This window comes from Pan troglodytes, chromosome 9, assembly GCF_028858775.2.
Source record: "Pan troglodytes isolate AG18354 chromosome 9, NHGRI_mPanTro3-v2.0_pri, whole genome shotgun sequence".
NCBI lineage: Eukaryota > Metazoa > Chordata > Mammalia > Primates > Hominidae > Pan > Pan troglodytes.
The window spans coordinates 76383788-76406893 of NC_072407.2; the positions used below are offsets into that span (position 1 = coordinate 76383788).

Genomic DNA, 23106 nt, shown 5'->3' on the forward strand with positions numbered 1-23106 from the left:
TAGCCAGGCATGGTAGTGGTTGCTTGTAGTCCCAGCTACTTCGGAGGCTGAGGCAGGAGAATTGCTTGAACCCAGGAGGCGGCGGTTGCAGTAAGCCCAGATCGCGCCACTGCACTCCAGCCTGGGTGACAAGAGCAAGACTCTGTCTCAAAAAAAAGGAAAGAAAGAAAGAGAGAGAAAGAGAGAAAGAGAGAGAGAGAGAAAGAAACTAACTCTATAACCTATAGCTTCCAGCCCCCAACCCTTTCATTCCTTCCAGCCACAAGAAACCTCTAATCTATTTCTGTCTCTATAGATTTGCCTATTCTACATATGTCATATAAATGGAATCATACAATATGTGGTTCTTTGTGACTGGCTTCTTTCACTTAGCATGATGTTTTCAAGGTTTATCCATGTTGTGGTATGTAAGTAGTTCATTTATTTTTATTGCTGAATAATATTTCATTGTATGGATATACCACATTTTACTTATCCATTCATTAGTTAATGGTTACTTGGGTTATTTCCACTCTTTGACTCTTATGAGTACTATTTAGCTATAATTTTAATCTAATAAATAGACAACACTTTTTATCACTTTTTCTTCTCCTCATTCTTTAACGTTATTCTGAAGTAGTATTATCTGATATTCTCACTTGGATACCTGTAAAAACAGATCTTTTTCAGATCTTCCATGTATCTCCTGCAAATGTCCTGCAGAGGGTCTCTCTTCAGCGGGCTGGTATCCACTAAATTATCATTCCAGGAACCATTCCAGGGTTCCACACATTCTTCTATACATTTTAGAATTTCTTTATCATGAGGAGACGTGATCTGAGCACCAGTTTCCCAGTAAACCTAGATTATAAGTAAATATAACCATAATTACTTAAAATGCTTGCCAGATCTTTTCTTATCTATAGTTGAGATCTTCAGCTTTATTAAAAAGCATATCAAATTGAGGCCAGGCGCGGTGGCTCACACCTGTAATCTCAGCACTTTGGGAGGCTGAGGCAGGCAGATCACGAGGTCAGCAGATCGAGACCATCCTGGCTAACGTGGTGAAACCCTGCCTCTACTAAAAATACAAAAAATTAGCCGGGTGTGGTGGCAGGCGCCTGTAGTCCCAGCTACTCGGGAGGCTGAGGCAGGAGAATGGCATGAACCCCGGAGGCGGAGCTTGCAGTGAGCTGAGATAGCGCCACCGCACTCCAGCCTGAGCGACAGAGCGAGACTCCATCTCAAAAAAAATAAAATGAAAAAATAAAAATAAAAATAAAGCATATCAAATTGATCAAATAAAAAATGTCAACATAGGAGGACTAATTTAATAAATATTAAAAGATATAGATAGTAATGACTTTACAGGGACTCTTCAATCAAATGATTATATATGATTTTCTTTTAGAAGTATACCTTAATAACAATATGAGTAAAATACAAGCAGGGCTAATTATTATGATAACATTATAATATGCATATGCCATAGTATCCAATTATACTCTTAAACCTATAACTATCTACTAAAGATAATCCAAGAAACCACAGACTATTCCCTAAAACTTGATACTATTTAACTTAACATTATAAAGTAGTTATGTGATATAGAAAAAAGTCATCTTTCTATTATAAAGTAGAATTTATATCATACCAAATATAGTTTATTAACAATTAATGTGTTAATTATCCATATAAATTTCAATGAGCTTTCAGTTTGTCAAGTAGCCTGATCAATATGACATTAGGAATAGTTACCAAAAAAGCATGAAAATGTAATTCTATTAATTTATAGGATTTCAAATTTGGAAGGTTAGAGAGTATCTATGGTGACTTCTACCATGCATATGACACAAATCCCCTCTATTGCATCCTGAATGAAGGAAAGAAGAATACATTTGAATCTGTACTATGTACTAATCTCTATGCAAAGAATATGGTTAACCAGATGATCTAAAAACCTGTTCTCTATAAACACCTCAAAATGCTACATAAAACAGAAAAAACATTATCTTAAATGCACAGCATAATTCACAAGAGGAAAGGGACGACTCCAGGCAGTGGGAAAAAAATAATTAAAAAGCAGAATGATAAGCCTGTGGGACTGATATTGTGGTTACCTGGGGTTTGAGAACTGTCCATTTATCTGGTTCTCGGATTGTAATGCCCATGTGCAAGGTAGGGAGTTGGAACTGAGACCCCCAAATAAAAATGGCATCCTTGAAGCATTTCACTCTCAGTGAAAATGCAGAATAGAAAAAGTCCTGCCCACTATTATAGAGATCATGAGGAAGCATGTCTCTTCTTGAGTTCTGGGTAATTAAAAAAATTTTCAAATCCAAGGTCTGCACTTCAGTTATTTTAGGATGAGAAACAATAAATTAACACAGAAACTGCCCCCAGTCAGTGAAATCCTTGAGGTTCTAGCAGAATTTTTAAAACAAACAAAAAACCCAGAATGTTTTTTTTGTGTGTGTGTTGTATTGAATATTTTAATATCCTAACAGAAAGCAGATTTACAATATCTTTGTAGCGTTTGGACAACTTAATTTAGTTAATTACAATTTGAATGTTAAAATTTCGACTGATCTTTTCTCTCACAAAATTTAAATGTAAAAAAAATTTTTTTTTAAGTATTTATTGATCATTCTTGGGTGTTTCTCAGAGAGGGGGATTTGGCAGGGTCATAGGACAATAGTGGAGGGAAGGTCAGCAGATAAACATGTGAACAAGGGTCTCTGGTTTTCCTAGGCAGAGGACCCTGCGGCCTTCCGCAGTGTTTGTGTCCCTGGGTACTTGAGATTAGGGAGTGGTGATGACTCTTAAGGAGCATGCTGCCTTCAAGCATCTGTTTAACAAAGCACATCTTGCACCGCCCTTAATCCATTTAACCCTGAGTGGACACAGCACATGTTTCAGAGAGCAAGGGGTTGGGGGTAAGGCCATAGATTAACAGCATCCCAAGGCAGAAGAATTTTTCTTAGTACAGAACAAAATGGAGTCTCCCATGTCTACTTCTTTCTACACAGACACAGCAACAATCTGATTTCTCTTTCCTTTCCCCACACTTACCCCCCTTCCACTCGACAAAACCGCCATCGTCATCATGGCCCGTTCTCAATGAGCTGCTGGGTACACCTCCCAGACGGGGTGGTGGCCGGGCAGACGGGCCCCCCACCTCCCAGACGGGGCGGCTGCCAGGCGGGGGCTGAAAACCCAGAATGTTTAAAACAAACAAAACTGTTCTGGAGGGATGCTCCCACATTTCAAGCCACAAAAAAGATTCTCTCCATAAGTCCTGAAAGCTTACGTGAAAATTTATAAAACATAAGAAAAAGAAATCCTATTCTTTCTCTCTGTCCCCTTCTCCTTGCCTTGTCTGTGGATGTGATGCCTGGAGGTACAGCAACCACCATGTGATGACCATGCTTGAGGGTAAGGCCAGAAAAACTGCAGAGACACAAAGCCTGACATCATGGAGTGACAGAACCATGCCTGTGGCCACCTACCTCTGGACGTTTTGTTACGTGAGAAAAATGAACTCCTATCAGCTTAAGCCACTTTTGTTGGTTTTACTTAATCTGCACAAGAAAGCATTCCTATCTGATATAGTAACATAAAAATTTATGCAACAAAATATGTCCAGGAATAAATGTTAAAAAATGTGTGAAAAATCTAGTTTAAAAAAACGTTTAGGTCAGCTTACTCCTTTCTGCCCGTGGATGCTGCTGAGGAAGCATCATTAAAGTCTCCTTCCCCCTGCTGTCATGTCTAAGTCAGAGTCTCCTAAAGAGCCTGAACAGCTGAGGAAGCTCTTTATTGGAGGGTTGAGCTTTGAAACAACCGATGAGAGCCTGAGGAGCCATTTTGAGCAATGGGAATGCTCATGAACTGTGTGGTAATGAGAGACCCAAACACCAAGTGCTCCAGGGGCTTTGGGTTTGTCACATATGCCACTGTGGAGGAGGTGGATGCAGCCATGAATGCAGGGCCACACAAGGTGGATGGAAGAGTTGTGGAACCAAAGAGAGCTGTTTCAAGAGAAGAGTCTCAAAGACCAGGTGCCCACTTAACTGTGAAAAAGACATTTGTAGGTAGCATTAAAGAAGACCCTGAAGAACATCACCTAAGAGATTATTTTGAACAGTATGGAAAAAAAATGAAGCAACTGTAATCATGACTGACCGAGACAGTGGCAAGAAAAGGGGCTTTGTCTTTGTAACCTTTGATGACCATGACTCTGTGGATAAGACTGTCATTCAGAAATACCACACTGTGAATGGCCAGAACTGTGAAGTTAGGAAAGCCCTGTCAAAGCAAGAAGAGATGGCTAGTGCTTCATCCAGCCAAAGAGGTCGAAGTGGCTCTGGAAACTTTGGTGGTGGTCGTGGAGGTGGTTTTGGTGGGAAGGACAACTTTGGTTGTGGAGGAAACTTCAGTGGTTGTGGTGGCTTTGGTGGCAGCCATGGTGGTGGTGGATATGGTGGCAGTGGGGATGGCTATAACGGATTTGGTAATGATGGAAGCAATTTTGGAGGTGGTGGAAGCTACAATGATTTTGGCAATTACAACAATCAGTCTTCAAATTTTGGACCCTGCCAGGCGTGGTGGCTAACGCCTGTAATCCCAGCACTTTCGGAGGCTGAGGTGGGTGGATCACCTGAGGTCAGGAGTTCAACAGCAGCCTGGCCAATGTAACAAACCCCGTCTCTACTAAAAATACAAAAATTAGCCAGGTGTGGTGGCATACACCTGTAGTCCCAGCTACTCAGGAGGCTGCAGCAGGAGAATTGCTTGAACCCGGGAGGCAGAGCTTGCAGTGAGTCGAGCTCTCACCACTGCACTCCAGCCTGGGCAATAGAGCGAGACTCCATCTCAAAAAAAAAAAAAAATTTGGACCCATGAAGGGAAGAAACTTTGGAGGCAGAAGATCTGGCCCCTATGGTGGTGGAGGCCAATACTTGACTAATTATGAAACCAAGGTGGCTATGGTGGTTCCAATAGCAGCAGTAGCTATGGCAGCAGCAGCAGATTTTAATTACTGCCAGGAAATAAAGCTTAGCATGAGAGGAGGGCCAGAGAAGTGAAAGGGAAGCTATAGGTTACAACAGATCTGTGAACTCAGCCAAGCACAGTGGTGGCAGGGCCTAGCTGCGACAAAGAAGACATATTTTAGACAAATACTCATGTGTATGGGCAAAAAACTCGAGGACTGTATTTCTGACAAATTGTATAACAAGTTATTTTAGTTCCTGTTCTGTGGAAAGTGCAAAGCATTCCAACAAAGAGTTTTAATATGGATTTTTTTTTTTTGCACCCATGCTGTTGATTGCTAAATGTAATAGTCTGATCATGATGCTGAATAAATGTCTTTTTTTTTTTTTAATGTGCTGTGTAAAGTTAGTCTACGCTGAAGCCATCTTGGTAAATTTCCCCAACAGTGTGAAGTTAGAATTCCTTCAGGGTGATGCCAGGTTCTATTTGGAGTTTATGTAGAACTTACTTGGGTAGAGAAATCATTGTTTTCAGAAACCTCGGTGTAGGTGAACTGATAATTACTGTTGTGACCTGAACTTCACCATTAAAAGGGATTACCCAAGCAAAATCATGGAATTATTGGTTATAAAAATGATTGTTGACACATACTATGCAATGTATCTAAATTGAATAATGTTACCAGATAAAATTATAAACAGGAATGAAGCTTGTGTATCATCCATAATCAATAAATGATTTAATTATCTTGGAAAAAATGTTTAAGATGCTACTAAAGAATCTAAAAGAAGTCTTGAAAGAATAGAAAGACACACCCTATTCTTGAATAGAGAGACTCAATTATTAAAATATCAAGCCTTTCTAAATTAATATATAAATAAAATATTGATACCAATACAAATGCCAAAATAACTTTGTTTTCAAATGGGAAAAATACCATAATATCATGCATGGAAAAATATCATAAATAAAGTCAAGAAGACTGGGAGGAAATGTCTGCAAAACAGATGGCCAAGAGCTACTTTTTACATATGAAGAGTTCCCATAAATCAATAAGAAACAGCAAAAGAATAATGAGCAAATAGTTTAACAGATGCAAAACTATAAAACTCCTAGAAGATATGATGAGAGGAAGTCTAGAGGATCTTGGGTTTGGCAATCACTTTTTTTTTTCAGATGGAGTTTCGCTCTTGTTGCCCAGGCTGGAGTGCAATGGCGCAGTCTCGGCTCACTGCAACCTCCGCCTCCCAGGTTCAAGCGATTCTCCTGCCTCAGACTCCTGAGTAGCTGGGATTACAGGTGCCTGCCACCATGTCCAGCTGATTTATTTTATTTTTTGTATTTTTAGTAGAGATGGGGTTTCACCATGTTAACCAGGCTGGTCTCAAACTCCTGACCTCAGGCAATCCACCCGCCTTGGTCTCCCAAAGTGCTGGGATTACAGGTGTGAGCCACCGTGCCCAGCTGGCAATAACTTCTTAGGTACACCACCAAAGGCATGATCCATGAAAGAAAGAATTGATAAGCTGGATTTAAAATGAAAATAAAATTTTCTGCTCTGCGAAAGGCACTGCCAAGTGAATAAAAAGACATGCCAAACTGGGAGAAATATTTGCGAAAGATGTATCTGAAAAAGGACTGTTATCCAAAATATATAAAGAATTCTTAAAACTCAACAATAGAAAAGCAAAACAGACACTTCACCGAAAGAATACACAGATGGTAAAGAAGTGTATGAAAAGATGCTTCACATCATATGCCATCAGAAAAATGGAAATTAAAACAACAATGAGATACTACTGCACACCTATTAGAATGGCCAAAATCCAGAACACTGACAACAGCAAATGCTGACAAGGATGTGGAGCAACAGGAGCTCTCATTTATTGCTGGTAGGGATTTTAAATGGTATAGCCACTTTAGAGACAGTTTGGCAGTTTCTTACAAAACTAAACATACTCTTGTCATATGATTCAGCACTCACACTCCTTGGTATTTACTGAAAGGAATGAAGACTTATGTCCATACTAAAATGTGCACACAAATATTTATAGCAGCTTTATTCATAATTGCCAAAACTTGGAAGAATCTATGATGTTCTTCAGTAGGTGAATGGAGAAATAAACTGTGGTACCTCCAGACAATGGAATATTCTTCTTCTGTGCTAAAAAAGAAATGAGCTATCCAGCCATGAAAAGACATGGAGGGAATTACTATGTGAAAGAAGCCAATCTAAAAAGGCTATATACTGTATATTCCAACAACATGATACTCTGGAAAAGGCAAAACTATGGAGACAGTAAAAAGATCAGTGTTTGCCAGGGGTTAAAGAGGAGGAATGGATGAACAGGCAGAACACAGAGAATTCCGGAGGCAGTGAAAATACTCTGTATGATACTATAATGGTGGATACGTGTCATTATTCATTTGTCAAAATGCAAAGAATGTACAAATGAAGAATGAACCCTAACATAAACTATGGGCTTTGGGTGATAATGACATGTCAATGTAGGCTCATCATATGTACCACTCTAATGGGGGATGTTGTTAACACATATGTGGGGACAAGTGGGTATATGGGAAATCTCTGAACCCTCCACTGAATTTTGCTGTGAATCTAAAACAGCTCTACAAAATAAAGTTTGTTAAAAAAAAAAAATCCTTTAACAGACTTCTCAGGGAAACGCAAATATCTTATAAATACATGAAAAGATGCTCAACCTCACTCATAAGACAGGTACAGATTAAAAATAACATTTCCACCCATCTGAGTGGCAAAGATTAAAAGCTTTGATAATACAATCATGGAAGATACAGGATAAAGGCCGTCATATGTTGTTGATGAGGTTACTAAATGGTATGACCACCTTGAATAGGGAATGCAAACTTTCTTTGCATATTCCCTTTGATCCAGAAGTTTCACCTCTAGGCCAGGTGCAGTGGCTGACACCTGTAATCCCAGCATTCTGGGAGGCCGAGGCAGGAGGATCACTTGAGGCCAGGGGTTCAAGACCAGCCTGGCCAACATGGCGAAATCCTGTCTCTACTAAAAATACAAAAATTAGCCAGGCGTGATGGTGCACGCCTGTAGTCCCAGCTACCCAGGAGGCTGAGGCAGGAGAATTGCTTGAACCTGGGAGGCGAAGGTTGCAGTGAGCTGAGATCGTGCCACTGCACTCCAGCTTGGGTGACAGAGTGAGGCTCCATCTCAAAAAACAAAAACAAAAACAAAAAAACCCAAAAGTTCCACCTCTAAAAATCTATCCTGTAGATCAGCAGTGCCCAAAAGAAGTATGTGCACCACAAATGCAAGCCATATATAAAATTTTAAATTTTCTAGTAATCACATTAAAAAATACATAGATGAAATTAATTTTATGAATAAAGCATATATATTCATGCATATATATATTCATATCATTCATATGTATATATATTCATGCCATTCATACATATGTATATCTGCTTCATTCATCTTTAAAAATCTATATAGATGAACCATAATTTATGTAATCAATCCTTTATTGATGAACATTTCCTTTGCTTCTGATCATCTGCTATGTATAAACAGTGCCACAATAAACATTCTTCTACATTCATTTTCTTTTTTTTTTCTTTTTTGAAACAGAGTTTCACTCTGTAGCCCAGGCTGGAGTGCAGTGGTGTGATCACGGCTCACTGCACTCTCTGACAGAGGAGCCCTCTGTATTCCTGAGCTTCTCCAAAAAATACAATGTCACATATACAAATATATACACATACACACACACACACATACATATTTTTTTCCTTAATATACAAGCACAAGGTTAAAATATACATATTGACTATATATACACATGTATGTGTATATATGTACATCTATATGTGTGTATATATACATGTACATACATATATATATACACATACATACACATAGAATGAGAAGAAGGGAAGGGAGAGGGAGAAAGAAAAAGACAGTCTGTAAGACATATTGTTGTGTGAAATCAGCAAGGCAGAGAACACTATTATATAGTACCCTACCATTTATGGAGAAAAAGATGGAGAAGTGACAAACACATATATATTTATATATGTGTGGACTATCCCTGAACGGAAATGAAAACTGGAAACAGTATTTGCTTCTGAGAAACTGTACTAGGGGACAGAGATGGGACAGATACTTTTTACTGTTTCACTTTTTAACCTTGTGCTTACATATTAAGGAAAAAATATCTTTGAGGGTCCACTATGTGCCAAATATGTTCAACAGCAATGAATATCAAGGCAGACTAAGTCTCTCTACCTACGAACTTACATTTAGGGGATGGGGGTGAGAAGGGTCAAATAAATAAGATAACTCATCATAAAGAAACTAGACCTACAGCCTGGGCAACATAGCAAGACCCTGTCTCTACTAAATATAAAAAAATTAGCTGGGTATGATGGCTCATGCCTGTGGTTGGGAGACTGAGGCAGGAGGATTGCTTGAACCTGGAAGGTTGAGGCTGCAGTGAGCTGTGATTGTGCCACTGCACTCCAGCCTTGGTGACAGAGCAAGACCTTGTCTTAAAAAATAAAAATAAAATAAAATGAAAGAAAGAAAGAGAAAGAGAGGGAGGTAGGGAGGGAGGTAGGGATGGAGGGAGGGAGGTAAGAAGGAAAAAAAAAAGGCAGGTAAGTGGTACACGCCTATAGCCCCAGCTACTCAAGAGGCTGAGGCTGGAGAATTCCTTAAGTTCAGGATAGCAGAGGCGGTTCCAAGATGGCCGAATAGGAACAGCTCCAGTCTACAGCTCCCAGCATGACCGACGCAGAAGATGGGTGATTTCTGCATTTCCAACTGAGGTACCGGGTTCATCTCACTGGGGCTCGTTGGACAGTGGGGGCAGGACAGTGGGTGCAGCCCATCGAGTGTGAGTCGAAGCAGGGCGACACATCGCCTCACCCAGGAAGCGCAAGGGGTCATGGAATTCCCTTTCCTGGCAAAGGGAAGGGGTGGCACCTGGAAAATCGGGTAACTCCCACCCTAATATTGTGCTTTTCCAATGGTCTTAGCAAACGGCACACCAGGAGATTATATCCCGAGCCTGGCTCGGAGGGTCCCATGCCCACAGAGCCTCGCTCATTGTTAGCACAGCAGTCTGAGATTGAACTGCAAGGCCGCAGCGAGGCTGGGGGAGGGGCGCCCGCCATTGCTGAGGCTTGAGTAGATAAACAAAGCAGCCAGGAAGCTCGAACTGGGTGGAGCCCACCACTGCTCAAGGAGGCCTGCCTGCCTCTGTAGACTCCACCTCTGGGGGCAGGGCATAGCCAAACAAAAGGCGGCAGAAACCTCTGCAGACTTAAATGTCCCTGTCTGACAGCTTGGAAGACAGTAGTGGTTCTCCCAGCACGGAGTTTGAGATCTGAGAACGGACAGACTGCCTCCTCAAGTGGGTTCCTGACCCCCGAGTAGCCCAACTGGGAGGCACCCGCCAGTAGGGGCAGACTGACACCTCACACAGCCGGGTACCCCTCTGAGACAAAGCTTCTAGAGGAACAATCAGGCAGGAACATTTGCTGTTCAGCAATATTCGCTGTTCTGCAGCCTCCACTGCTGATACCCAGGCAAACAGGGTCTGGAGTGGACCTCCAGCAAACTCCAACAGACCTGCAGCTGAGGGTCCTGACTGTTATAAGGAAAACTAACAAACAGAAAGGACATTCACACCAAAACCCCATCTGTACGTCACCATCATCAAAGACCAAGGTAGATAAAACCACAAAGATGGGGAAAAAACAGAGCAGAAAAGCTGAAAATTCTAAAAATCAGAGCACCTCTCCCCCTGCAAAGGAACACGGCTCCTTGCCAGCAACAGAACAAAGCTGGACAGAGAATGACTTTGACGAGTTGAGAGAAGAAGGCTTCAGATGATCAAACTTCTCCAAGCTAAAGGAGGAAGTCCGAACCCAACGCAAAGAAGCTAAAAACCTTGAAAAAAGATTAGATGAATGGCTAACTAGAATAACCAGTGTAGAGAAGTCCTTAAATGACCTGATGGAGCTGAAAACCATGGCACGAGAACTACGTGACGAATGCACAAGCTTCAGTAGCCCATTTGATCAACTGGAAGAAAGGGTATCAGTGATGGAAGATCAAATGAGTGAAATGAAGCAAGAAGAGAAGTTTAGAGAAAAAAGGATAAAAAGAAATGAACAAAGCCTCCAAGAAATATGGGACTATGTGAAAAGACCAAATCTACATCTGATTGGTATACCTGAAAGTGACAGGGAGAATGGAACCAAGTTGGAAAACACTCTGCAGGATATTATCCAGGAGAACTTCTCCAACCTAGCAAGGCAGCCCAACATTCAAATTCAGGAAATACAGAGAACGCCACAAAGATACTCCTCAAGAAGAGCAACTCCAAGACACATAATTGTCAGATTCACCAAACTTGAAATGAAGGAAAAAATGTTAAGGGCAGCCAGAGAGAAAGGTTGGGTTACCCACAAAGGGAAACCCATCAGACTAACAGCTGATCTCTTGGCAGAAACTCTACAAGCCAGAAGAGACTGGGGGCCAATATTCAACATTCTTTAAAAAAGAATTTTCAACCCAGAATTTCATATCCAGACAAACTGAGCTTCATAATTGAAGAATAAAATCCTTTACAGACAAGCAAATGCTGAGAGGTTTTGTCACCACCAGGCCTGCCCTACAAGAGCTCCTGAAGGAAGCATTAAACATGGAAAGGAACAACCAGTACCAGCCACTGCAAAAACATGCCAAATTGTAAAGACTATTAATGCTAGGAAGAAACTGCATCAACTAACGAGCAAAATAACCAGCTAACATCATAATGACAGGATCAAATTCACACATAACAATATTAACCTTAAATGTAAATGGGCTAAATGCTCCAATTAAAAGACACAGACTGGCAAATTGGATAAAGAGTCAAGACCCATCAGTGTGCTGTATTCAGGAGACCCATCTCACGTGCAGATACACACATAGGCTCAAAATAAAGGGATGGAGGAAGATCTACCAAGCAAATGGAAAACAAAAAAAGGCAGGGGTTGCAATCCTAGTCTCAGATAAAACAGACTTTAAACCAACAAAGATCAAAAGGGACAAAGAAGGCCATTACATAATGGTAAAGGGATCAATTCAACTAGAAGAGCTAACTATCCTAAATATATTTGCACCTGATACAGGAGCACCCAGATTCATAAAGCAAGTCCTTAGAGATCTACAAAGAGACTTAGACTCCCACACAATAATAATGGGAGACTTTAACACCCCACTGTCAACATTAGACAGATCAATGAGACAGAAAGTTAACAAGGATACCCAGGAATTGAACTCAGCTGTGCACCAAGCGGACCTAATAGATATCTACAGAACTCTCCACCCCCATATCAACAGAATATACATTCTTCTCAGCACCACATCGCACTTGTTCCAAAATTGACCACATACTTGGAAGTAAAGCACTCCTCAGCAAATGTAAAAGAACAGAAATTATAACAAACTGTCTCTCAGACCACAGTGCAATCAAACTAGAACTCAGGATTAAGAAACTCACTCAAAACCACTCAATTACATGGAAACTGAACAACCTGCTCCTGAATGACTACTGGGTACATAATGAAATGAAGGCAGAAATAAAGATGTTCTTTGAAACCAAATGAGAACAAAGACACAACATACCAGAATCTCTGGGACACATTTAAAACAGTGTGTAGAGGGAAATTTATAGCACTAAATGCCCACAAGAGAAAGCAGGAAAGATCTAAAATTGACACCCTAACATCACAATTAAAAGAACTAGAGAAGCAAGAGCAAACACATTCAAAAGCTAGCAGAAGGCAAGAAATAACTAAGATCAGAGAAGAACTGAAGGAGATAGAGACATAAAAACCCTTCAAAAAATTAATGAATCCAGATCAACAAAACTGACAGACCGCTAGCAAGACTAATAAAGAAAAAAAGAGAGAAGAATCAAATGGACACAATAAAAAATGATAAAGGGGATATCACCACCAATCCCACAGAAATACAAACTACCATCAGAGAATACTATAAACACCTCTATGCAAATAAACTAGAAGAAATGGATAAATTCCTGGACACATACACTCTCCCAAGACTAAACCAAGGAGAAGCTGAATCCCTGAAAAGACCAATAACAGGCTCTGAAATTGAGGCAATAATCAATAGCCTACCAACCAAAAAAAGTCCAGGACCAGACGGATTCACAGCCAAATTCTATCAGAGGTATAAGGAGGAGCTGGTACCATTCCTTCTGAAACTATTCCAATCAACAGAAAAAGAGGGAATCCTCCCTAACTCATTTGATGAGGCCAGCATCATCCTGATACCAAAGCCTGGCAGAGACACAACAAAAAAAAAGACAATTTTAGACAAATATTCCTGATGAACATCAATGCAAAAATCCTCAATAAAATACTGGCAAACCAAATCCAGCAGCACATCAAAAAGCTTATCCACCATGAACAAGTGGGCTTCATCCCTGGGATGTAAGGCTGGTTCAACATACGCAAATCAATAAATGTAATCCAGCATATAAACAGAACCAAAGACAAAAACCACATGATTATCTCAATAGATGCAGAAAAGGCCTTTGACAAAATTCAACAGCCCTTCATGCTAAAAACTCTCAATAAATTAGGTATTAATGGGATGTATTTCAAAATAATAAGAGCTATTTATGACAAACCCACAGCCAATATCATACTGAATGGGAAAAACCTGGAAGCATTCCCTTTGAAAACTGGCACAAGACAGGGATGCTCTCTCTCACCACTCCTATTCAACATAGTGTTGGAAGTTCTGGCCAGGGCAATCAGGCAGGAGAAAGAAATAAAGGGTATTCAATTAGGAAAAGAAGAAGTCAAATTGTCCCTGTTTGCACATGACATGATTGTACATTTAGAAAACCCCATCGTCTCAGCCAAAATCTCCTTAAGCTGATAAGCAACTTCAGCAAAGTCTCAGGATACAAAATCAATGTGGAAAAATCACAAGCATTCTTATACACCAATAACAGACAAACAGAGAGCCAAATCATGAGTGAACTCCCATTCACAATTGCTTCAAAGAGAATAAAATACCTAGGAATCCAACTTACAAGGGATGTGAAGGACCTCTTCAAGGAGAACTACAAACCACTGCTCAACGGAATAAAAGAGGACACAAACAAATTGAAGAACATTCCATGCTCATGGATAGGAAGAATCAATATTGTGAAAATGGCCATACCACCCAAGGTAATTTATAGATTCAATGCCATCCCCATCAAGCTACCAATGACTTTCTTCACAGAATTGGAAAAAACTACTTTAAAGTTCATAGGGAACCAAAACTTGCATTGCCAAGTCAATCCTAAGCCAAAAGAGCAAAGCTGGAGGCATCATGCTACCTGACTTCAAACTATACTACAAGGCTACAGTAACCAAAACAGCATGGTACTGGTACCAAAACAGAAATATAGACCAGTGGAACAGAACAGAGCCCTCAGAAATAATACCACACATCTACAACCATCTGATCTTTGACAAACCTGACAAAAACAAGAAATGGGAAAGGATTCCCTATTTAATAAATGGTGCTGGGAAAACTGGCTAGCCATATGTAGAAAGCTGAAACTGGATCCCTTCCTTACAACTTATACAAAAATTAATTCAAGATGGATTAAAGACTTAAATGTTAGACCTAAAACCGTAAAAACCCTAGAAGAAAACCTAGGCAATACCATTCAGGACATAGGCATGGGAAAGGACTTCATGTCTAAAACACCAAAAGCAATGGCAACAAAAGCCAAAATTGACAAATGGGATCTAATTAAACTAAAGAGCTTCTGCACAGCAAAAGAAACTACCATCAGAGTGAACAGGCAACCTACAGAATGGGAGAAAATTTTTGCAACCTACTCTTCTGACAAAGGGCTAATATCCAGAATCTACAAATAACTCAAACAAATTTACAAGAAAAAAACAACCCCATCGAAAAGTGGGCAAAGGATATGAACAGACACTTCTCAAAAGAAGACATTTATGCAGCCAACAGACACATGAAAAAATGCTCATCATCACTGGCCATCAGAGAAATGCAAATCAAAACCACAATGAGATACCATCTCACACCAGTTAGAATGGCGATCATTAAAAAGTCAGGAAACAACAGGTACTGGAGAGCATGTGGAGAAATAGGAACAGTTTTACACTGTTGGTGGGACTGTAAACTAGTTCAACCATTGTGGAAGACAGTGTGGCGATTCCTCAAGGATCTAGGACTAGAAATACCATTTGACCCAGCAATCCCATTACTGGGTATATACCCAAAGGATTATAAATCATGCTGCTATAAAGGCACATGCACACGTATGTTTATTGCGGCACTATTCACAATAGCAAAGACTTGGAACCAAGCCAAATGTCCAACAATGATAGACTGGATTAAGAAAATGTGGCAGATATACACCATGGAATACTATGCAGCCATAAAAAAGGATGAGCTCATGTCCTTTGTAGGGACATGGATGAAGCTGGAAACCATCATTCTCAGCAAACTATCTCAAGGACAAGAAACCAAACACCACGTGTTCTCATTCATAGGTGGGAATTGAACAATGAGAACACTTGGACACAGGAAGAGGAACATCACACACCGGGGTCTGTTGTGGGGTGGGGGGATGGGGGAGGGAAAGCATTTGGAGATATACCCAATGTAAATGATGAGTTAATGGGTGCAGCACACCAACATGGCACATGTATACATATGTAACAAACCTGCACATTGTGCACATGTACCCTAGAACTTAAAGTATAAAAAAAAAAAAAAAGAATACCTTGAGTTCAGGAGTTTGAGGCTACAGTGATCATACCTCTGTACTCCAGCCTCGGCAATAGAGTGAGACCCCATCTCTTAAAAAAAAAAAAAAGGAAGAAGCAGTGATAAGTTCTGTGAAAGAAATAAGATGGCAAGAAAGAGTCACTGATGGAAGCCATTTTAGATAAGGTAGCCAGGGAAGATCCTTCAAGGAAGCACTATCTGAGTAGGAACCCAAAGGATAAAAATAAGCAAGTTGGCAAGATTTGGGGAAGAGCAATCCAAGCAGACGACAAAACAATTGTAAAGTCTCAGAGGTGGGAAAGGGCTTGCTATGTTGGAGGAGCTGGAGAACAGAAGGGAGCAGCGGTATGACTGGAATGCAGTGAGCGCAGGAAGGGAAGGAATGAAGAAACAGGCATGAGGCAGATTATGCAGACTTATAAGCTCCAAGGCAAGGGGGTTGGGTTTTATCAAAAGAATAAGAAGCCACTGAAGAACTTTAAGCAGGAAAGTTCATATTCTAAGAGATCATCTGTCTGCTTTGTGGAGAATGGATTGCAGGGAGAGCAATGGAAGCAGGGAAGAGACCAGTTAGGATGCTTAGGTTCAGATAAAAGACAACAATGGTTTAGAATGATGATTGGTAGAGGATATGGGCAGAGGTAAGCGTATTCAACTTCTATTTTAGACATAGCATCTCTAGATCCTATTAGTAGATAAAATGTTAGGGAAAGGAAGTAATAAAAAATGATCCTTGGTTTTTGTTTGGGTGGGTGGTAATGTTAATTTACAGAGATAACAGACTGAAGGAGGACTACTCTTAGGTGTATATGTTGTGGGGGAATCAACAACTCTGTTCTAGAGACACTAATTTTGAGGTGTCTGTTAGACATCCCAATGTATCAAGTAGGCAGTTGGCTATGTAGTCAGATGATCAGAGAAGAGATGTGGGTTCTTGGCTTTCTTTGACAGTGGACCTATAATTCCTTGCACTCTTTTATCTCTTTGGTTTTTATGACACCAATCTCGTTTAGTCTTTCAAAAGAAGACAACAATGGTTTAGAATGGTGATGGTAGAGGATATGATATGGGCAGAGGTAAACATATTCAACCTCTATTTTAGACATAGAATTTGTAGAAGACTCTCCTAACTCCAGCTTCTCTTCTTCTCTTCCTTTAAAGTTGATATTCCCTAGGGATCCATTCTTGACCTTTTTCCTTTCTGCTCTATACTCTCTCTGGGCTACTCATGCAAGTAAAGGATGTCCAAATAATCTTATATGCTCTAACATGTGTGGTGACCCACAACTCTATAACTTAAGTCCACATTTCTCCCCTGAGCTACAAGTCTATATATCCAACTACCTATAGGACATTGCTACCTGGTTGACCCAAACACCTTGAACTTAATATGTCCCAAACTGAATTAATCACGCTTCTTCTCTGTCCCTATGAATGGTAATACTATTCTTCACTTAGCTGGCCAGGGCCAAAATCTTAGATTAGCATTTAAATCTTTCTGCCAGTAAAACAGAGCTCGGTATGTCTGCAGTCCTCCAACATAAGAAGAAAAACAAATACAAGAACGCAGGCTTATCACCCACCCAGAAGCCCCAAATGGTGGTTCAATACTGTGCTGCATTCTTCTATTTCCCCTCCAGAGCCACTTTTCACCCTTCTCCATTCTGCTTTCTGTCACAGAGGCTGACCCATCAGGTGGAATCCTGTGGCCAAGAAGCAGCTCCAGCAGAAAGTCAGAGAGAGAGGAGAGTGAGGATAAGGTATCACTCCTCTGGTTCTGTTGTTGAAAACTCCGATTCATTTTTCAAGTACTTGCTGCAATGTGACTTTATGAAATGGTAGAGAGGATGGATTTAGGAAGGGAGAGAGAAATCAAGGACAATTAAGAATAAAAGAACTAAAGAAGACATTTTTGTAATTGTACACATTGAGAAGTAATAAATACCATTAGGGATACACATTCTTTGAAGACCAGCCTCAGTGTTTTTAACTTTCTGTTCCCAATGTCTAGCTCTGCTCTCCAGTATAGAAAACATACTCAACACATATTATTTGAATAAAAAAGATGAACTATAAGATAAGCAAAGGTCAGGAGTCCAAGGTTTACCTTGTATCCATTGTCTTCCTTGCGGTTGTGAGAGGCAGTAATCATCACACCTGCAACTGCTTTGAGCTTCTGAACTGCATATGGCTGAAAAATAAATAACACCATAATTCCATTTTGCTTCCTAGCTATTTACACATTTGACATGAGAATAACTTTGATTAAATAACAGGAAAAGCATTATAGTATGATATTGCTTTTGTTGATACCCTCTTTATTTTCTATTTACTTGATTTTTTCTCATACCTTTATTATAAGATTTCCTTCCTTTTACATTTTTGGATTTCTTCTGTTTTAGCACAAACATGTTAAGTGAAAGCCAACTTATTATTTTAAAATCTTTTTTTTCCTTATATATTCATTAAGGCTATACATTTCCCTCTAAGTAGGGCTTTAGTTATATCCCATAATTTTTGCTATGTATTATTTTCATTATTGCTCACTTTTAAATACCTACAGGCAGTCCTTGCTTTGCTCAGTTCCTATACACAAAATTACTGATACTATGCTTTTGTTAAAATAGCTCCAGTCTCCCAACAACACGTTCAAATTTCAGTTACCATGGTAATATTAACCATAACTGCATCAAGTACACACTTGGCTTCTAACTCTTCAGTCCACACATCCCTACATTTATAACACAGCCACATCATGATGAGTGATCAATCGTATCACTCTTCAAAAGGGTGTCAGTGATTGGTCACTGAGCATCTGTTACTTAGCGCTCACACAAACTGCAAAACATGTGGCTCTATTGCCTCTTTTTCTCCCAATAATAGACCCACATGACAGTGTACAAAAATGGATAATGGAAAGTGGGAATTGGCCAACAAAGGTGAAAGTGCAGCAAAGAAACAAAAAGGAGTAATAATAGAGAGAAATTTGAATTAAACATAAATGGAGTTATAGAAAAAATAAGTGGGAATGCTGACACTGCTGCCATTCAAGAGACTTTAGACATACTACCAGGGAAGTGTAGTGAAGGGGAACACATGGATTAAACGAGGAACGAGGCTGTAATGAGGAGGATGAAGATGTCCCAGAGGAAGTGACACCAACAAAAAAATCTTCATATTAAAGGAACTCCCAGAGATATTTCACGACATTGAAATTAACAAAGGATAAGATGCTGGAAGTGAATCCAAACTCAGAAAGGTTATTAACAATTTGCCAAGGCACAGAAAAGATGCTTGCTTGTAATATAAATAAATTATAACCACAAGAAGCAAGCTCTGTTTATCTCCTGATAAGTTTTATTAATTTATTTATTTATTGACACAGAGTCTTGCTCTGCTGTCCAGGCTGGAGTTCAGCGGAGCAATCTCAGCTCACTGCAATCTCTGCCTCTCAGGGTCAAGCAACTCTCGTGCCTCAGCCTCCTGAGTAGCTGGGATTACAGGCGTGCACCACCACACCTGGCTAATTTTTGTATTTTTGGTAGAGATGGGGTTTCGTTGTGTTGGTCAGGCTGGTCTCAAACTCCTGACCTCAGGTGATCCACACACCTTGGCCTCCCAAAGTGCTGGGATTACAGGCATGAGACATTGCCCCTGGCCTCCTGATAAGTTCTTTTTACAAAGAAATAAAGTACTTTAGTTATCAATGTTTCTTAGCGTTTTAAATTACAATGTACTAAATAAACATTCATTTTATCATTGTTTTTTCTTTTCCCTATACATTTTTAACCAAGAGTAAGAGTGTTTTTAATGTTTTGGCAAAAAAAAATGTTAAAGGTCATGGAACAGTCATAATTTTTCTCATTGATGATTAAGATCACTTGGCATGGTTTTGGCTTGTACAGCTGTCTTTATAGCCCCCACGCTCCGTGCAAAGCAAGGACTGTCTGTCATTGCTAATCTGCATTATGTTATCTTCCTTAATCCATGAATAGTTCATGAATGTGTTTTAAAAATTCCAAACAGGGGAGGATTTATGGGCTTTTTTATTTCTGATTTTATTGCATGGGGTCCAGGTATATGGCTTGATAAGCAGTTCTTTGGCATTTGCTGAGACTGTGATTCTGCTTAATAATAATGTAAATCCTATTCTCACTCAATAGAGAATTTTTACACACATATACACACACACACACCCAGATCAAGCCTGTTAACAATGTGTTCAAATCTATCCTTCATCATTTTTGTCTGCCCAATGAATCAATTTCTGAAAGAAGATATTAACATATTCCACTATAACTGTAGACTTGTCAACTTTTATAGATCAAGTTCTTAGCTAAGTTTAACAAATGTCTGTTGAATGAAAATAAACTCAAAGCAAAATTTGTTTTCCTTCCATTGGTCCCTTATATTACTCAATACAGAACTACATGCACAAAAAATATTTGAATCCTAGTTGATTTAAGAAATGTTTTCAAGAGCAGCAAGCTATATGATCACCAACACAACACACTTACTACAAAAGGTGTAGGAACATATCTTGAAAAAAGGTACACAGGAACATCTTTGGCCAGCAAGACTGCAGCAGTGAGTTTAGCAAGCCTAAAAAAAGAGAGATTTCACTTAGTCCTTTGCCTACCGTACTTTTTAAAAACCAACCTTCCACATAAATGTTTCATATTATAATTAGTCTGAATAAACAGTATCCTAATATAGCCCTTTCTTATAATCACTGATTATTTAAACTTCATGCCCTAATTGGAAAATTTTAAATAAATAAGTTTTTTTAAAAGAACAGTTTAACAACTAACATAATTGATATTTCAATTTCCTCTTTTTCCCTCATTCATCTTTTGATGGCTCTTTTACTAAGAAATAAAATCTGCAAAAGGCAAAAAGAATGGAAAAAGTGATATAAGAGACTTTGATAAACTCAATATGTATTATTACCCCCGAAGAAAGATATCACTACATGATTATCTATTTATAAAAACACCCTAAAACTAATCTAATAGGCATATAATGAGAATATAAGCTACATAATTACTACTACACGGTGCCTTTGCCAAAATATTAAAGTTATAAGCTATGATGTCATTCTAAATATGAACTCTAAATATTTTAAATTTTTACTTCTTTCTGTAAAATCTAAAGCTTTTCTTTGAGACACTTTTTCTTCTATTTCAGCTTTAAAGTAAATATTAGCATGTGATCACATTTCTATCTGACAGTCTACTGTTTCAGAAATCCTACTACTGGACAAAAAAATGTTTTAAATATGTTTTATTCTATTTCAACTTAATCTTTGAAACAATTAACTTTGTACCTCTGGCTGCTGCAGCTGCTAGTTACTTGACCCCGAGTGTCATACCCAACCACAAAGCCTCTCTGCTTGAAGTCTGAGAAACATCTCTCAAGGTATTTGTACATCCCCTGAAGCAAATAAACACAAAAGATTAGTTCTAATGGATGCTTGCATTTCATATGACTCAGAATCTCTTATTTTTATGTTTGCTGTGCAACTGACTGGCTGCTAGGGAAGTGGCTTCTGCCTTTATGCCCATGTTTACCAGTGTGGGAGCAATACTGTTCAATCCAGAAATGTAAGATGACAAACATGTCCTGGAGTTTCAGACACATTTAATACCATGGAAATACCGATTTAGTAACCACTACTAAACCACTAAATCCAATACAATAAGTAAAACATTAGGAAAAGCAGAAGAAACATGAGCGTCAATAAGCTAAAAAAAAAAAAAGATTAGAAGAGCCAACATAAATTGTTTCTTGTCTGAAGGCTCTAGAAAACAGAATTTTAATTGTCTTAAGTCCTTGCTAGATCATATGATTGAAGTTAACCAAAAGATTTGACCTATTTATGATGTAAACATTTTTAATCAGCAACACAGTTCTTCACTAGAACATTTCGTATGATGGTTGATCCCATTTGTAATTCTTTGGTTTTAAAATCTCACAGAAAAATAACACCATAGACTAGGAAAATTTGCAGTCATGGATGACAAAATAATGAAATAAAGTATTTCATATTGAAAACATCACAATGACAAACTAAAACCATTTAACTATCTCATCAATTATTTGTTAACTTTAATAAATACTTTAATATCTAAAAATAACATTTTAACATTTTATATTATTACAGTCCTTTAAAATTAGTTCCACATAAAAGATGGGACATGTAATCCTAACACCCTGAAAAGAAAGAAACGCAGACACCATTTCTAATTTGGTCTCTTTCAATATTTCTTTTAAGAATAGGAGACAATAAGATTAAAGCTCCATGTAATGTCATGCCTAAGGCCATTCATTCAACTAAAACTCAGTTATACTGATTTATTGAAGACCTATTATATGGCAGGCACTGCTAAATAAGTATGTGGTAGCACCAAACAAAGTCCCAGTGACTTCTGGTGCCTGAGTCTCTCAAGTACAATTAATTTCCCCAACCTATAAGCTATGAGTGAGTGCATGCTTAGTATATCAGCTGGATTCAACAACTTATTTCTCATGATGATACTATCCTAAAACCTCATAGACCCTCATATTAATCTCTGCTATCAGAATGCATCTTATTTCCCTATATGTATTAGGTTGGTGGAAAAGTAATTGTAGTTTTTGCCATTAAAAAAATGACCAAAACCTCAATTACTTTTGCACCAACCTAATAGAGTCTGAAAAGGGCTAGGGCTTAAGAATCAGATTCCATCCAGCTTTTCCACTTCACACCATGGAATCCCAAATCCAGTGAAAATGTGCACTTCTGTAGAAATTGTTTTTCAAACACCTCCCCCACCCCTTTTTGTAAAGTCAAGAAATCTTCACTTCGAATCAAAGCATATGAAGAGACTAAATGTATAAGAAAAGAATGAACTAAAGCATCTCTGGTTGAGGAATAGGGGGAGGTGTGGGTGAGGAAGGAGGGCAGGTATCCTACCTATGTAACCATCCTGTCATTCCTTCTCTCCTACGCCTGCATTAGGCCTTGGCTTTAGAGAATTCTCTCAGAATAAGGTTAAAGATGATTTACTGTTTGGGAGTATCAATTAGAATTACGTCTACTGAACAATTCTCTAGCCCAGAACTATTTTTAGTATAAGCTAAATACATTATTCGCCTCAAAAGTATAGTTATTTGAAACAGGATGATTCACTGCAAAGAGAAGCAATTTGTTTCTAGAGTGAGCTGCATAACAATGGAGAGAAGTAACACAAATTATATCATATTACACAACTAATATTAACTCTCATGTGGATATAGAAAACCACATA

General features: G+C 39.0%; 1 protein-coding gene and 1 pseudogene across 1 annotated transcript in view; one reads left to right on the forward strand and one right to left on the reverse strand.

Annotated features, from left to right (window-relative positions):
• PGM2L1 (phosphoglucomutase 2 like 1) overlaps positions 1–23106 on the reverse strand; it is a 68320-nt gene that overhangs the window by 20421 nt on the left and 24793 nt on the right. The window contains exons 3-6 of the mRNA XM_508639.9: positions 21144–21250; positions 20335–20419; positions 17925–18008; positions 647–840 (exon numbers count right to left, since the gene is read on the reverse strand). Coding sequence (XP_508639.2) covers positions 647–840; positions 17925–18008; positions 20335–20419; positions 21144–21250 — 470 coding nt within the window. The remainder of the gene's footprint in view (positions 1–646; positions 841–17924; positions 18009–20334; positions 20420–21143; positions 21251–23106) is intronic.
• Positions 3738–5017, forward strand: LOC107967157 (heterogeneous nuclear ribonucleoprotein A1-like; annotated as a pseudogene).